Source organism: Sphaerodactylus townsendi, linkage group LG08 (assembly GCF_021028975.2).
Source record: "Sphaerodactylus townsendi isolate TG3544 linkage group LG08, MPM_Stown_v2.3, whole genome shotgun sequence".
Classification (NCBI taxonomy): domain Eukaryota; kingdom Metazoa; phylum Chordata; class Lepidosauria; order Squamata; family Sphaerodactylidae; genus Sphaerodactylus; species Sphaerodactylus townsendi.
Window position 1 is genome coordinate 25,721,202 of NC_059432.1, and position 18,040 is coordinate 25,739,241.

Consider the following 18,040-nt stretch of genomic DNA (forward strand, 5'->3'; position numbering starts at 1 on the left):
GGGAAAGGCTGAGTTGAGGATATAGAAAATATTGTTATATCAACAAATAGTTCCTTTATCAGTAACCAAGATAGGTAATGCTATTTGTGGCTTCAAGATTACAGATGAAGAATGAAATGTAATGGTTGCCTTTCAATAAAACCCTTCTCTCCTGCAAATGATTAGTACAATTATCAGTGAAGTGACCAAAAACCAAAACAATTTGTTGAAATCAAACCAGAGTCATTCTTAATTCACTTGCTGGTATGCTTCCATTTCTGAACTTTTTATTTATTTGTTTGTTTTGCTGAAGCTCTGATTCCTGCTAATAAAGTATTCTCCATCTTTTCCCATACAATAAATAAATTAATCAACTGCACATTTTACAAATAGAAAAGGTTGGCAAAACCCTCCATAGTTGGAACAGTCCTGAAGATATCTGGAAGTTGCAATTTCTCTTCAGAAAAGCTGTAGCAGTTCTTACAGCATTAAAAGAAAACTTTGAGATGGGAAAGCACAACACCAATCAGAAAAGCACAAACAGAATGAAAACAACAGAAGCAAAACATGGTTACCTGGTAACTCTAGTGCTGGTTGGAACTTCTCATAGCCAAAGAAAACGTCCCCTGGAAACTAGTGAAGTATCCCTAAAGATCTCCCCAAATTACAAGTCATCTTCAGACTACAGAGGTTACTTCCCCTGGGGGAAATGGCAGCTTCAGAGATAAACTCCATGACCACATCCTCCCTCCCCAAACCCCACCCCACCTCTACCCCCAAAGCAAAGCCCTACCAGAATCTCTTAATAGACAGAGGGCTTTTATGAAGCTACAGTGCCTTGAGCATGCTTCCTAGCAGGGAGCAATATCATTATCCTTCTATTATTATACCTGGCACTTGTATTGCTTGTGGGCCAAACTACATCATCGTGTGATGAAGTTTCCATTAATATTAGACAAGCACTGGATAGAATTCAAGGCCGAAATGTCACAGAAGGGTCAGTCCAACCCCTTCTTTCCTGTGCTGTTTCTCTGGCAGAAAACACACAGACCTCCAAGCTGCTAAATGATTGCAGAAAAAGACAAGAATTCATGTTGTTTCTATTCTTTTCCCCCTTTGCTTTGGCCAGCGGTGGCTCTAGGGAGCGATTTCTATTGAACAAATAATACAGGGGAAGGATAATGCCTCACTTCTCAGCACCGTAGCTTTTGATCCAAACTTCCCCATCCTCTGTTGTGGCTTTTAAATGTTGAAGAAGCTGTTAAGAGTATTTATAGCCTTGCTAGGAGTTTGTGTGATCCAATTTTGAGACAGTTTCACAAATTACTTCCCCCCCCACACACACACAGACAGATAAATGTTTTCTATAAGAAAAAGAGTGTACACTATCAAATGTGAAGCTGGTAGAAGTGTGTGTGGGGGCTGCATAAATAAATAGAACAGGAGTCAGTTGGGTGAGTTCCAGGCACCACAGAGAAGATGCAATTTCTCAATAAAAGGGTGGCTAACTGGTACTCCCTGATGTCTAGCAGATATATACAACCAACATGAACTCTGCTGCATCAGGCTTTGCCCTTAACTTTGTCCTGGGTGTGAGTGGACGCCCACTGACACTTTGTAAAAGGCTTTCCTCAATTGCAGCTGAGGATGAGTTTACATATTATGTGGCAGCTTCACTAGTTATTGAGTTATCTGAATGCATGAAAATGTTAGGATCAGTCCAGTGGTGGGATTCAAATAATTTAACAACCGGTTCCGATGGTGGGATTCAAATAATTTAACAACTGGTTGTTTACAAGCACCATTTTAACAACCGGGTTTTGCCGAAGTGGTGCGAACCGGCTGAATCCCACCACTGGATCAGTCCCGATTTACATTCTGGAAAGCATTCTCTCTGAAATGAATACTAAGGGTGGAAAATTATTTATGGAAAATCCTCTAGCCTGCTGATGATGGATGCTAGCTATCTGTATGTGTGAAACAATCCAAGCATTCTCTGTAGGAAATAATGCAGCTAGTAACAAGTGAGTGCATGTAGATTAGCCCCTCCCTGCCACTCTCTCTGCACACACTTTGCAAAGAGCTAACTGCATTCCAACGGCAACCTTCCTTTCTAACCTTTATTCAAAGACAATTATTTTATCGATTTAATAATACATGTTTCCCATTAGAATGGACTTTTTCCTTAGGATATGGGCGCAGGATCCAACATAATTATATGTATGGGCATGACTTAATTCTACATCTTAAACAATGTCAAAACCGAACCCAACAGGAAATGCAGACATGCAAAAGGTAATATATAACATCAAAACAACACCCTATGAAGTTGGGTGTAACAAAGCCGTCAACTCATATGCAGCCCACAACCGCTCAAGGCTTGCACTGCTCTAACGGCTAGATAGGTGTAACAAGTTACAACCGAAGAACGTGGTACACCAAGCCCCAAGTAGATCAACATATCCTAGGAATGCATTCCCATTCTTCCTTGTGCACAAGAGCAGACAGATTTGTTACACCCAACTTTATAAAGTGTAGTTTTGATGTTATATATTAATTTTTGCATGTCTGTATGTCCTGTTGAGTTCAGTTTTGTCATTGTTTATGGTGTAATTTCACCCCTGAACCTGAGGTTTGTATGTTACCCTCATTCTACAACTGCCACAGCTCTACTTTCAGTTCCTGAATGCTTGATACCCATTAGAAAACAGGGCCCAAATGTGTGCCACTCACCATTGTTTTGAGTGAGTTAAAATCCGTGTGGTTTCTCATTCCCTGCTTCTCCTCTTTTATATGCCTTAAGGGTCAACAGCCCTTAAATGGCAGCAATAAAAAAGAAATAAAAACAAACGAAGCTTTCAAAAACAAGTGCTTAATCATAAAATGAGCCAGAGTTTACTCATGAAAACAACTAGACTGGCTTGCTCCTGGATTTCAGCCCTCCCTCCAAGGGCAGAGCTGAGATTGAAGCCTTTCTGGTTGTCTGCTTAACCTCCACTTGTTATGATTCCTGAATTTGGATGCTGCTACAAACTGGGCCTTATTTCCTGCCCACAAACTGGAAGCAAGTCAGCCTGAGCAACCCTTGCTTTATTTGTGACTTCTGACAGCAACCCGCATTGACTTGCAGAAACCAGGCGGTTACCCAACAGTGGACCAGCTCCGCATGTATGCATCCCCTAGATATGCTTCTCTCCATCTGAGTGATTCGGCAACCTGGTGTGTAGAAAAACAAATCCTCTTCTGTATCAGCAGGACAGAATTCTTGGTAGTTTCCAACCAGCACTTTGAAAGGATGCAAAGACAACCGGGGGAGGGAAATACAGATGCAATTAAAATCACAACCTTCCACCACCCGACCGGGAACAAGCTGTTGTCTCTCTCCTTTTCCAGACATGGGTTGAGATTCTCTAACAATTGATTTAGAGACAAGACAGGAAACCAGACAGCAGATTTTTTTTTTAAAAAAAGCAGACTACTTGAGATCAAAACAACTGATTTAGCAAAGAAAGACAATCAGTTGATCCCCTGGGACACAAGAGAAATACTATTCCACTCTCTCCCTTTTTGAAGCTGTTTTTGTAGCCTGCTCTTTATCGCTCATCCAATGGGTTAGGTGAAAGGGGAGACAAAAGCTAGCAAGGGCGTGAAACTTGGCTGGGGCAGCCCAAAGTTCTCTTATTGTGGATGCAGCCACCATGGCTCTGCTCTGTTTTGCTTGGAAACTCTGTGTGAGCAAGTCGCATCTCCCCCAGTGTAAACAAGTCATGAACTCATTGGAGGGTCTCACGCAGGACACATATAAAAAATACCCTCTGTCTAAATAACACAGTCAGATGTCTTCCTGGCTGTCCAACCGCTGCCCTTCCTTTCTCCCTCTTCCACTTTTCCTACTCGCGCTCACCAAATATTGGCCCAACATGTTCTTTAAGGCTGCCGTAGGCAATAGCAGTGCAATATAATGCTTTTGTCACATTTTCTCAGCAGGATGGGGTTTTTTTTCTTAAAGTATAAATGTGGGTTTTTAAAAAATAGAACAGTCTCTCTTTTGCTTTGGATGTCTACTGTATAAATGCCTCTTGAATCAAGAGACAGCACCTGCACAGAGGAGAAAATGGACATGAGGTAGGGAAGCTGGGACTCAGCATCCATTATTGCTCGATTCCACACCAGCTTCTGAGCTCATCTTCCTGTCAAAGCATGGCCTGCATGGTAATCCGTCAAAAAGCAGAAAGCACCTTGTGGGAACAAAGAGCACAAGAGAAGCAGAAGCATGAGGTGGGACAGCCAACGATGGCTGGCCCTCGCCCTCAACCTTTCCACCCAACGTTCCTTCCCTAGTCATTCCTCTTTTTCAGTCCCACAGAATGCTAAGACAGAGAAAGTCCACCAGCAAAGGCCACTCCTACGTGACCCTGAAGGTCCTCCTCTCCTCTAGCAAGCTGATGGATCTGTTTATGAGGATCTCGGGGCTGCTGGCCAGCTTGTAGCCAAATAGGTTCATGGCTGGACTGCAGACGTTCTGTACCACCTGGGCAAGTTTGAAGGGGATGTTGAATCGCCACTTCTCAAACTGCTCGGAAGAATTTTTCTGGGTGGAGTAGATACCGTTGCTGTCCTGAGGTGCCTGAGTATTCCTCTGAATCCACTCCTCCACCTGAGGAGTGATGGCAATGCCAGTGAATTTGTACATCTCCTTGGCTTTTTGGAGTGGTGACCTAGCAATGTCCTCGTAGCGGACCAGCATGTAGCGACCCCGTAGCCATTCCGGCTGCCTCAAACCAAGTTCGGCTGAGAGACGGATACTCTCGCAGTTACCTCGTAGCCTCTGCACTTCATCCTCACTAATGGTTGCTGCACCTTCAGTAGCCCATTTCTTCCATGTTTCATACTTCCCTGAAAAAGCAACCATTCGAGAAGCCAGCACTGCCCGTGGATCCCGTACCAACTGAATTATTCTCATGTCCAGCCGCGGATCCTCAACTAAGGGGCGCAAAAACTCTAGCTGTCGAATCCGCACTGCCTTCAGTGCCACGTGATCTTTGCGGAGGCAGGCTTCCACAGCCAGGGTCACATTTAAGGGACCACAGCGGCGATTCTTGCAGTGATACTTTTCAAAGACCTTCTTAACAAAAGGCGTGCAGACGGGCTCCTCACACAAAGAGCGGCTTGAACCACGCCGGAACATAAATGGAGTCAGGTGATCCTCTGGGAACGGAATGATGAAGTTCTCCAAAATGTAGAGGTCACAGAGGAAGAGCTGTTTCAAAACATCTCTGTAGACGAGGGCTGACCCCACAGCATTAGCACCACCGGACTCAAAAGACACTGTCCTTTCAACATGCCAGAGCGGCTCAAAGAGGTAGAAAATGTTACCCTGTTGGTTGAAGAATTCCCCTACAAAGGAGGAACCTGTGCGGGTGGTGGCCATTAGGAGTAAATGTTTTCGAGTTCCTTTAACAGGTGCCAGCAAAGGTTCTCTGTGGCCCCCGAGTTGCAACGTGACATTCCGAAGTTTGCTCTTGAGCTGAGAAAAAGCCGAATCCAGTTCACTGAGAGACATGAGGGAACCGTTCTCTGACAACACCAAGCCAGGGTCTGTGCTGTTGGCTTCCATAAGAGACAGCGGAGTCTGCTTCAGCTTGTCTGACACCCTGAAAAAAAACAACAAAATAATATTGAAGTAGAATGTGGGAGGAGTGTTTTGAGATTTATTCAGGGCTCAGCTTTCCAGTGCTGTTCTCCCTGAGCACACAAAACCCTGCAGTATTTTTTTTAACTATCTCAAGGCCACATTTTTCAGACTTCCTACCTACAGGGAATGCTTTCTACATGGAGTGGTCTGCTGAGGAATTCATGAGCCACTTGCATTGCAGAAACTGTGGAGCGCATTCCAGAGCACATACTTAATTCACACAGAGCAGCCAGACCTAGCTACTCACCCCATGAACCAAGGAGAACCAGGTAAATAGGGTTCTCCTCTGCAACGGGCAAGGGCGCTTTTCATGGCATTACTGATAGTTCAATTGAACCCCTGATCAGTTTCCAAAGGATGCTGAAGTTCCTTGGGACACAGTTTGAAAATGCTGTCCTAAGGTTAAATAGAAGTGTTCAAATACAGTAGGTCACAGGTGTGAAACTCGTGGCCCTCCAGATGTTATGGACTACAGTTCCCATAATCCCCTGCCATCATCCCCTGCCAGCATGATGGAGGGCCACGAGTTTGACATCTATGCAGTAGGCAGTCTATATATTTTCTGCGGATGTCACCACTTTCCTCAGAAACTGTGATACTGCCTTCTGTTTCTCTAGCTCACAATAAGCCCAGACCTGTTAAAAATAACTAGATTTTCAGTAATAGGTCACTGAGTGGCAATTGGGAAGTTCTGATAACAGAAATGCTTCCTTGTCTACCTCAGTAGTTATACATTATTAACTACAGTTGTATTGCACAGTTGTATTTAAATACAGTTGTATTTAAAACACCTCTGGCAGGAGTTAATGCTGGTAGCGTAGCAAAACCAAAAATAGCAAGAAATGAGTGGAGTGACCAAAGGTAAAGGAGGGCAGGGCTTAAGCGTCATTAAGAGTTATGTAGAAGATGTAATTTTGGTCTGCCCAGTTCATCATGCAGGAAACCAGTGTGGTATAGTCGGTAGAGTGCTAGACTAAAAAGACCCCAGTTCAAGCTCTATATGGTTGGGGTGGACACGTTAAATTGATATTGTTCAGGTTCAGGTCTTATAGTCCCGGACATGTTTAAAAAAACCTCCCAAAATCCAGGTCCTAATATCAGTTTTTTCGGGGTGGGGGTTGGGGGCGGGGGTATTGAAATTTTGGTGGTCTATTAGACCTGAACCTGAAAAAATCCTACTGCCCCCCAGTTCCATATGGAGGTGGGAGGCAGCAGCGTCACCAGCAGATCCAAAGCAGCTCGAATCATGCTGAATTTTTTCAGCATGATTCGGGATCTGGTTTTCAGAATCCTTTTACCTGCCACTTCTTTTTGCAGATGAAAAAACTCCCCCCCCCTAAGGATAGGGTATTTGGGGTGGGCTCTGTTCAGCTTTAGCTGAATGCCCACCCTTATTATACAGCCATGAAACTCACAGGATGTCCTTGGGCTAGGGTTGCCAGGTCCTTCCCCCACCCCTGCCAGCCAGCCACTGGTGTGGGATGGGGAGGCAAAGTTACCAGATGCAGGCTGGGAAACTCCTGGACACCTGGGGATGAAGCTGGGGATGGGGTTGGTACCTCAGTGGGGTATAATGCCATAGACTCCATCCTCCAAAACATCCATTGTCATCAGGAGAAATTAACTCTGTAGTTTGGAGGTTAACCGTAACTGCCCCAGCTGAAATTCTCTTTCTACAAGATTCTTTTAGGAGTTGATTTTTTAAAATCAAATCAAATGGTATACAGCAAATAACATGGTCCAATACTGTGACCTACAGTAATGTGTGTTGTGTGTGTGCGTGTTTCAGATGATCTGGCTGCATTCCTGGAGAGGCAGCCTTATGCAGATTGGCAGGTGCGGAGATTTACAATGTTCTAAAAGACTGGAGAGATGGTTGTAGCATGTTAGGACCTGCAAGACTGATATACTGACAGGCTGAAGACTACAGAAAGACGCAGATAAAGCCTCTTCTCTACTATGGTTCTCCTTTCTGCCTACCTTGATATTATGTTGTTTTCCTTCTCAATAATGACGAGGGCTACCACAAACACCAGGAAGATGGCGAACTTGCTCCTCATCCTCAGACAGTGCAGAAACTCCCCAAAGTCTTGAGGTAATGTGCGTCCTTTTTCCATGGAGGAAGACTGAGATGTTCTTTCCCTTTCACATGAAGAACCCCCCCACCCCTTTCTATAACTCTTCCAATGTTCTTCAGCTACCTGGAAACCACTGCCTGATGTTAGTGTCGCCAGATGAAGTGCGTTATTCTTGTTCTGCAAGGAGAGAGAGAAAATGGCATGCATCCATAAACATATGGCAGGTATATCTGCATAAAACAGATGTGGTATGGGTTTGCCACCTGTGATGAGCCGTATAGAGGATTCAGACAAATTTCTGCACTGTTTTCTTATGTGAAATGATTCTTAGGCTGTGAGTATCAGAAGAATCATATGCTGCAGCCCTTAATAAGTGCACTTCAAACTGTCTCTTCAAGTAAAAATATCCTGCAGGCTGAAAACTAACGCATGAAGGAGAGAATTTCTAGCTTCAACTTTTTCCAAAGATACTCATTTTTGACTTCCAGAGAGCTTTAAAATTTGGGGGAGGGGGGTGCATTCCAACATAATCCACCACCTGTACTCCAAAAAACCCCGCAGCTTTCTGTGAAACAAGATCCTGCCGATGACTTAGCTTGGTTCCCCCTCTCTGCCTCCACGGCCTCTCAGGGCTGCTTGGCTCATTAATTTTCTGTGTGTCCTTCTTCTACCTTCTTGTCATGCCCGATGCATGTGATGTTTGGTGTGTGGTGTGGCATCTTGCATTGCTAGCTAACTTACCTGCCTGTCTGTCACAGTAAGAAAAAAAGATGCATAGCAGAAGGCACAAAGGAACCGTAAATAAACTTTCCAGGCAATCGATCGTATTGAAATACTACTTTTCTTGACAGGAAAGCTCTCCTTGTCCTTCGGCACTGGCTGAGGGCTAGTGCAGTAAAAGTGAGGGTCACTCCTGTCACCCTACAAAAATGGATTGCTTATTTACCATAATTTCTAGTTGTATTTCCTTCCCAAGAGCACTAGGAGCAAATATACTGCATTGAGAAAAGCATAAAACACAACGCAACCGAGGGACATGCAAAATGCAACACAACTTAAAATCCAATAAAAAACAAGGTCGCATAATAAATAGCAATAATAATAAAACAGCTAAATCAGCAGCCATATAAAACTAGCTTCCAGAAGCCCCATCCATCAGCCACCAGCAGGAACAGCAAGAACAACAAAATATTTACTTGGTAACAGAAGGTCTTTAGGAAGGTGGACAGCTGAGTTGCTTTTGGAAATGCCTCCCCTGATAGGATTGCCGACCCGCAGGTTGGGTCTGCTAGAATTGCCACTGATCTTAGGGATGCCAGCCTCCAGGTGGTACCTGGGGATCCCCCAGAATTACAGCTCATTTCCAGACGACAGAGACCGATTCCCCTGGAGAAGATGGATGTTTCGGAGGGGGGCTCTATGGCACTGTACCCTACTGAGGTCCCTGTCCTCCCCAGGCTCCACCCACAAATCTCCAGGAGTTTCTCAACCTGGATTTGGCAACCTTACCTCCCGCACCCCCTGCCAGTGGTTAGGGAGGATCTGGCAACTCTAACTGATCTCCAGACTTGTCAGTTTCCCTGAGAGAATATCTGCTTTGGACGTTGAACTATTTGAAGAAGAAGAGTTTTGGATTTATATGCCCCCTTTCTCTCCTGCAGGAGACTCAAAGGGGCTTACAATCTCCTTGCCCTTCCTCCCTCACAACAAACACCCCGTGAGGTAGGTGGGGCTAAGAGAGCTCCGAGAAGCTGTGACTAGCCCAAGGTCACCCAGCTGGCATGTCTGTGGGAGTGCACAGGCTAATCTGAATTCCCCAGATAAACCTCCACAGCTCAGGCGGGAGAGCGGGGAATCAAACCCAGTTCCTCCAGATTAGATACACGAGCTCTTAACCTCCTACGCCACTGCTGCCATAATATACCTCAGAGGTCTCTCCCCTCCCCAAACGCCACTCTTCTCAGACTCCATGCTCAAATCGGCAGGAATTTCCCAACCCATAGTTGGCAACCATGCTCCCCTAGCATGGGGACTACAGAGGTGTCTGTGCTCCTTATCCCTCCAGATTTTATGTGAGTGAAAGCTGATGAACTTGGGCCCCTTCCACACATGCAGAATAATGATGATCAATCCACTTTTAATGCACTTCGCAGCTGTGTGGAATAGCAAGATCCACTTGCAAACAATTGTGAAAGTGGACTGAAAGTGCATTATTCTGCATGTGCAGAAGGGGCCATAGAGCAGAGTGTCTTGTTTGTTATACTTAGTAGAAAGTTTTCCAGATAGCTCACACCTCTATCGTTTCGTCAGCATGGCCAATTGGCCATGCTGGTAGGGGCTGATGGAATTCAGTTCCTGAACATCTGAGAGTCAGCAGGTTCTCACTACACTCCTAAGAGAGCAGGGGAGTAGGGAGAACCTGCAGCTCTCAGATGTTCAGGAACTACAATTCCCATCAGCCTCTGTCCAGCATGGCCAATTGGCCATGCTGGTAGAACTGATAGTGTGGTCCCCAGACATCTGGAAAACATGATTCCTACTCTAGAGGATGGAAGGGAAAAAATTAGCAGCCTGATTGTTACAAAAGTCAGCACAGCTAGCGGTAAATGAAATGCTACCTCCTCAGTGCATTTCCTTCAATTTTGCTGTCCTGTTATACAGGGTCCTTTTGTTCCTCAGTAAGAACCAATGAAGGTTGTTCACTCACCAAACATTTCCAATAAAGTAAACATTAATTTGGTTTCGTTGAACACAAAAAACAGTTTCCTAAAGGGAGAAAGTGAGCATTATCTATGTTTTTTTAAAATAAAAACTCAGGAGGATTTATCTCCCAGATGGGGTTGCCAGCAGACTTGGGGGGGGGGGGGGATATGATCTCTTTTAAAGAGAGGCTTCATGTGTGGAAACGGACAACTGAATTTTTTTTCAAGGCATGGAAGCAAATGATATCCCATTAAGACTGTATTAAAGGAAAACCAACCTGACCTGAATATCCCAGCGGAGCCTGATCTCATCAGATCTCAGATGCTAAGTAGAGCCAACCCTGTCAAGTATTCAGATGGGAGATCTCTAAGGAATACCAGAGCGTGAGGTGGAGGAAGACAGTGGCAAACCATCTCTTGCCTTGAAAACTCCACTAGGGGTCACCATAAGCATGTGTGACATGACAGGGGGAAAAAGGAATGAAGGATGCAACAATTTTATTGTTTATTCTCCAGACAGTTCACAACCTTACACACAAGTCAATGGAAGGGCAAAATAGACAAGATTAAATGGTTCCTAGCCCAGTCAATTTCATTCTTTAAAAGGAAACCAAGAGGAAGAAAACAATTTTCTTAATGGGAGAGCGCACAGATTTCTGAAGAACTGCTTTTTAAATACTTGGACCAGATCCTTCGTACTAAACAGAGGATGGTCACAAATAAAGAGAAGTTGATCTGCCCCTGGCTTTCACTGCACTCTAAAGCTGAGGAATTTAAAAGGGCTGTGAGCACTGAGGGATGGAGAGTGTGTCTCATCATTAGTCATGTTACAGGCACTATCCAGTGGAATAAAGACCACACTGGTTGCACCCTTAACAGCTTTCCAGGGTTTTAAAAATCTACAGAAACTGTGGAACTGGTTTTTCAGAGACTGTCCTGTGTCAGAAAAATGGATCATGCGTAACAACATTAATCCTGTAATACCCCCTCCAAGTGCAAAGCTACTTCTTGGATACTTAAAGGGAGCAGTAGGGAGCATCCCTTGGATAACCTGGGCTCCCAAACTTGAATTTGCTGAGATATCAGAAATGTCACCAAACTGGAGGCACTTAGTAGGCAGAAAGGGTGCTTAATCCATGTCATGCCTGCTGATTGTCTCTTGCAAGTGTTCCACCCAAAGTTATTTTTCCCATTCATGTTCTCCTCATGGGAAGAGCTTATGTGGTATCCCTATTGCTTTTGCAGCTGCTCACTAGCACAACAGGAACAGGAACAGGACAGATTCTCTACATTTTTCCTGCCCCAGATCCCCACCAGGAGCTTTTTCAGTTGTTGTTTTTTACAAACAGCACCTGACCTATCATTATAGCCCTGTACCATTATGACCATCTGTCTATCTGGTTTTCTGAATTCCCAGCTTGCATGAAAAAGGAAAGTCTCTATCCATTTTTGCTGCAGAATGATGCCTTTCCCTTATGCCTGCGCAACAAACTGGGATAGAGACTTACTTGGAAAAAAAAAGAAATCTGGGAATTCTGAGAATCTGACAGATTGTTATAATGTTATAACACTTATAACTGAACATCACCAGGAGCTTTTTTTATGTGCTGCCAGTGGTGGGGGAACCAGGACAGGGAAAACAAACCCAATCATGCTGGCAGGGGATGATGGGAACTGTAGTTCATACCATCTGGAGGGCTGCGAGTTTGACACCTGTGCAATACAAGGAAGGCAGGGTTGATCTGGACTTTCCTTTCCCATCCACATGGGTGGAACACTGCAGTCTTTCCCACAAGATCTCAGCAAAGCAGGATTGGGAAACACTGAAGAAAATCTTGTGAAAATCTAGGAGGTGCATGGAAGCACTCAGATGTTTGGCACTTTGGGAGGGGGGACCCACTTCCCAGCAGCTTCAAGCCAGGAAATACAATGCATGCCCTTATTTTTTTTACTGCTAATGAAAAAATCAATTAGAAACGACCTGCAGAGAAGGAGGCGGCGTAGGAGTAGGCGTAGGAGGTTAAGAGCTCGTGTATCTAATCTGGAGGAACTGGGTTTGATTCCCAGCTCTGCCACCTGGGCTGTGGAGGCTTATCTGGGGAATTCAGTTTAGCCTGTACACTCCCACACATGCCAGCTGGGTGACCTTGGGCTAGTCACAGCTTCTCAGAGCTCTCTCAGCCCCACCTACCTCACAGGGTGTTTGTTGTGAGGGGGGAAGGGCAAGGAGATTGTAAGTCCCTTTGAGTCTCCTGCAGGAGAGAAAGGGGGGATATAAATCCAAACTCCTCCTCCTCCTCCTCCTTCTTCTTCTTCTTCTAGGGAGAAGGGCCAAGCGTTTTCTCCTATACAGAGATGCAAGTACTTATCACCTGCACATTAGCTTTGATAACCAAGTTCCCCTCCCAACATCCATTCCCACCTTGAAGGTCAAGTTAGATAATGTGCAGGAAATTCATGAACAGAGTATCTCAGTTTGTTTTAAGATCAAAAGCAGATGCAAGGAGGTCTGAACCATGGTGCTATAGGAAAGGGGGGTTAGCCCTCCCCTAATACTGTTTCCATGATTTAAAACCCCTCCCCAAAACCAACTATTTGCCTCGTGGAGAAGGTTTAGATATCTGTATGTGTATGTAGGAAAATAGCAGCTTAGGGGAAGACAAAAGTCAGGAAAACTTGCAAGGAGGAAACAGCTAACCCTTGTTCCTCCTGTATAAGGGCCATGATGCAATTCACCTTATCCTCCTCTCTCCGCAGACTATGTTTCAAAGGTTAATATGCAGAAGATGCTACAGATTTCTGGCATACTCTCTGGTTCTTCTCTCAGAGAAACAGATAAGAACCTACTTGGATGTAAGACCCAATTAATTAACGTGACTTGGAAAACTCACATTTCACTGCAATCTGGGAACATAAAGTTGCCTGTAATTTCTCAGCTGCACCGCCTCAACATCCAAGGAAACATCTGCAACTCTCAGTGTATGGAGAGCTGGTGTCTGCATCAAGGGTTCAAAGACTGTTCTGCTCTGTGGTACGAACAAGGCTCCAAGCAACTGAGAGCAATAAAAAAAGGCAGGGGGCGGCCTTCTCTTTGTAACCTTCATCCTGCCCAGGAGGACCCGCTGCTGAGAACATCCATCAATCTCTGCCCCTTACATCTTACCATCCCCAAAATAAAAGTTCTAAAAGGCCCCTGTGCTGTATTTCTTCTCTATCAGAAGCTCTCAAACTTTTCAGGCTATCTTGCTCACAGTTCAGTTCAGTTTGTAGTCTACTAAAACTCTCATATCCCTTTCACGTGTACTGTTGTCAAGCCAGGTGTCACCCATCCTAGGTCTGTGCATTTCAATTTTTTTTCTGCCTAAGTGTAGTTTTATTTGTAGTGTAGAATTTATTTCTGTTGAAATTAATTTTGTTAGTTTTGGCCCAACTCTCGAATCTGTCCAGGTGATATTGAATTCTGACCCCGTCCTCTGGGGTATTAGTTACCTTTCCTAATTTGATGTCATCTGCAAATTTGATTAGCATGTCCTCTATTCCATCATCCAGGTCATTGATGAAAATATTGAATAGGACTGGGCCCAGAACCAAGCGCTACCCCACTAGTCACTTCTCTCCAGGATAAAGATGAGCCATTGCTGAGCACCCTTTGGGTTTGGTCAGTCAACCAATTACGAATCCATCTAATAGTAGCATTATCTTTGCCCAAATTTTATTAGCTTGATTGCAAGAATATCATGGGGTACCTTGTCAAAAGCCTTACTAAAATCAAGGTATGCTACATCCACAGCATTCCCTTAATCAACCAAGCTTGTCACTCTATCAAAAAAAAAAAAAGAAGAGATAAGATAAGATTAATCTGGCATGACTTGTTCAGACTGAATGCCAAGAAAGCCAATGCGATTCTGGGCTGTGTCAACAGGAATATAGTGTCAAGATCGAAGGATGTAATAGTAGCACTCTATTCTGCATTGGTCAGACCTCACCTGGAATACTGTGTTTAATTCTGGGCACCACTCTGTGTAGCCACCCAGACCTAGCAACTGCCACTCCCTTAGGGTCCCTGCCACCCAACTGTCCTGCCCCAGTGATGGCCCAGAACTATCGGCCCCCATGAATCCCCCCTCCAAAAAACAGGCACCTGGAAGCCCCAGCCCAATGACTCATTGGTCCATGAGAGAGAGTGTTGCTAACAGCAGCCGTACCAGGAGGAGGGAGGTGGGGGAGGAACTCAGCAAGGCATGGAGGAGGTAGTGCAGGAAGTGGGCCATGGCCCAGAGAGTCACTCTGGGCTCTGAGGGAAGGGCCAGTGAGCGACTCAGGGGTCCTGATTGGCCCGGTCTAAGTTGGGGGGTGGAGCAACCCCACTGAAGGTTTCAGGGAGGAGCAAGGAGGCTATTCATATATTAAACATAGATTAACCCTTCCTTCTGTCTAGAGCCCATTTTATTCCACCAGAAAATGGGCTTTATTGCAAGTGTTTAAATATTTGAAGGGATGTTATCTTGAAGATGGAGCAAGCTTGTTTTCTGCTGCTCCAGAGACTAGGACAAGGAAGAAGAAGAAGAAGGAGAAGGAGAGTTTGATTTATATCCCTCCTTTCTCTCCTGTAAGGAGACTCAAAGGGGCTTACAAATTCTTTTCCCTTCTCCCCTCACAACAAACACCCTGTGAGGCAGGTGGGGCTGAGAGAACTCAGAGGCACCACAAACTGTGACTAGCCTCAGCGTCACCCCAGCTGGCATAGCTGAGGGTGACAGGCTGGCCCTCGAACTCCCCAGATAAGCTTCCACAGCTCAAGCAGCAGAGCAGGGAATCAAACCTGGTTTCTTCAGATTAGAGTACACCTGCTCTTAACCACTATGCCACCGCTGCTCCTGCTAAGGAGAAAGAGATTTAAAATACTTTAGGAGGAACTTCCTGATGGTAAGAGTTGTTTGATACCAGAATACAATGCCTTGGAGTGTGGTGGAGTCTCCTTCTTTGGAGGTGTTTAAACAGAAGATGGCCATCTTTCAGAGATTGTGTATGCCTACATGGCAGGGAGTTGGGCTTGATGACTGTTGCGGTCTCTTCCAACTCTATGATTCTAGGACTGGATGTGGCTGCTTTCTTCTAGGATTAATTACACCTCAGACCTAGTTGAAAACTTTGTGGGTTCAACTGTTCTGTAGCAGTCAGCTTGTGATTTAGGACTTGTTGGGCTTGAGAACTAGTGGACCTGACATTAATGTTATACTGAGGGGTTCTTTTGTTGAACCATAGTAAACTTGTTGTTTGGGGCTTCTTGCACCTAAGGAGGCCTTCTGAAGCATTCCATTATCAAAGGAAAGAATGACAGGCAAAAATATTAATAATACGGCACATATGCCATATACATAACAATAGACTCAACAGAATCCTATACAGACTATGGAACCAGCTGAAAGACTGGGAAGGGGGGGGGGGAAGAGGTGCATTGTCTCCTTATTGTCTATTGATTCTCTGTAAACCAAAGCTTTTTAGCTCAGAAGCCCACTGTACCAGGTGTACCAGGGTGTACAAACAGTTTATCTGGTTGTGGAAGTCTGTATTTGCAACCAGAAATTAGTCGCTGTTATAATTTTCAGTGAAAAACAAATTTTCTTCTTTATTGCTTAACACTTCCAAGATTTCATTGGTTCATGGTTGTAAACAACTGAACATGGAACAGATGTCTTGGGCTGTAGACAGACAACTTTTTCCAAAGACCTGAAAGTACTCCTATACGTTCATCCCACTTTTGGCTCTCGTAAGCAGGATTTTTCCAGGTTTTGTTTCAGAAATGCCAACATTTGTTTGGCCTCAGATGACAGCAGGATAAAAATACACAGGAGACCCCACACAAAATGCTGCATCTTTTGACTTACTTCTGATCCTCTTAACATCTACTGTCTTTCTCAAGCTCAGTGGTGTAGTAAGCAAAAAGAAATTAAGATCTGAAGTAGGTGGTAGTTAGAAGTTAGGTTTGAAAGTTAAGAATCTGGGAGTAGTTTTGAGAGATGAAAGAGAAAAGTTAGGGTAACAGAAGTGTGAATTAAGAGCCTGTGGAGATATCGGATATTTGGTGATGTTTCCCTGCCTGAGTATACTGAGGTGTTACAGTAGACCAGCAGGGGTTTTCTGGGCCTGGTGTGTAATGCAGTTACAGCACGGAATTGCAAGATGGAGGCCTCCTGCCAGCAACCATTTTTGCCCAATGTCACTCCAAACAATCGTGGTAGAAAAATAGTCGGGGTTGTGTGCAACATGACAGAATTTTCAGGGGTGGAAAAAGGAAGTGGCACCGGATAGCTTTAAAAATCGCCTCAACTCTCTGGTTTCACAGTAGATTCTAGATTCCTAGAGCTACTCAATATCACCTCTGGATTATGTCAGAAGAGACATCATAGTGCATGTGATGCTGCATACCCTCTATATCCCTGCACCCTAAGCTCCCAACAGGTGCTAGACATGATTCGGCAGCCCTAACCACAGTGCTGTGTTAGTATCTTATGAACTTGCCTAAGAGAGTGCTTCTGGGCATAAAAGTAACATTCCCACTTCAGCCTGGTAAGAGTTAATACTTACCTCAGGTGGGGTTTTTTTTTCTGAAATAGATTTGTTCTTGTTCATTTTAAAAAGCAAACCATCTTGTGCCTCTCAGTGTTAAGTGTAAGTTATTAATACAGGATTGGATGGGTTATAATGGGGTGTTGGGAGAGATGGATACTATGGATTGCCAAAAAAAATCAAATAAGTGGGTTATAGATTAACTTCAGTCTGAAATGTCCCTAGAAGCGGGGTTTTGGTCATTTTGTGAAAAGAAATGAATCACTGGAAAAGACAATAATGCTAGAAAAGTCAGACAGCAGCAAAAGAGGACAACGCAACATGAGACGGACTAACTCCATAAATAAGGTGACCAGATTTTCACCTTTTTAAACCGGGACCCGGGCGTGGGAGGCTGCCGCACTGCCTTCTGGGGCGCTCCCCTGTTTCAGGGTGGGAAACCGGGGAGTGCCCCAAAGGTAGTGTGCTCCTGCGGCCGCGTGCGTGGGAGGCTGCCGCACTGCCTTCTGGGGTGCTCCCCTGTTTCCCACCCTGTGACAGGGCAGGAAACCAGGGAGCACCCCAAAGGCAGTGCGCTCCTGCGGCCATGTGCGCGGGAGGCTGCCGCACTGCTTTCTGGGGCGCTCCCCTGTTTCCTGCCGGGAGCGCCCCAGAAGGCAGTGCAGCAGCCTTCCAAAAATCGGACAGTTAAAAAAAACCCCGCGGGACGCGGGACAAATTGGTTTAACGCAGGACTGTCCCACCAAAAGCGGGACGTCTGGTCACCTTGCCCATAAAGGAAGCCACAGCCCTGGGACGGCACGTTCTGATCAAGGCTGTTAACAACAGATGTTTCAAAGGACATTAATTCATAGGGTCACCATGACTTGGAAGCGACTTGATGCCACTTCACCCACACATATGGATGCACAGATGTTACCCTCTTCAAATCCATTTTTTATTTTTTTTTAATTTCCCACTGGGACCCCTGGTGCAGTGGGGTAGAAGGTAAAATTGTATTGTGACAGGAGGCAAAA

General features: G+C 44.9%; 1 protein-coding gene across 2 annotated transcripts in view; it reads right to left on the reverse strand.

Moving 5' to 3' along the window:
• Window positions 1-232: 232 nt before the first annotated feature.
• Window positions 233-18,040, reverse strand: part of CHST3 (carbohydrate sulfotransferase 3) — a 56,321-nt gene continuing 38,513 nt past the window's right edge. For both annotated transcript variants that reach the window (XM_048506222.1, XM_048506223.1), the window contains exons 2-3: window positions 7,655-7,929; window positions 233-5,633 (exon numbers count right to left, since the gene is read on the reverse strand). In XM_048506222.1, coding sequence (XP_048362179.1) covers window positions 4,385-5,633; window positions 7,655-7,791 — 1,386 coding nt within the window. In that variant the 5' untranslated portion in view covers window positions 7,792-7,929 and the 3' untranslated portion in view covers window positions 233-4,384. The remainder of the gene's footprint in view (window positions 5,634-7,654; window positions 7,930-18,040) is intronic.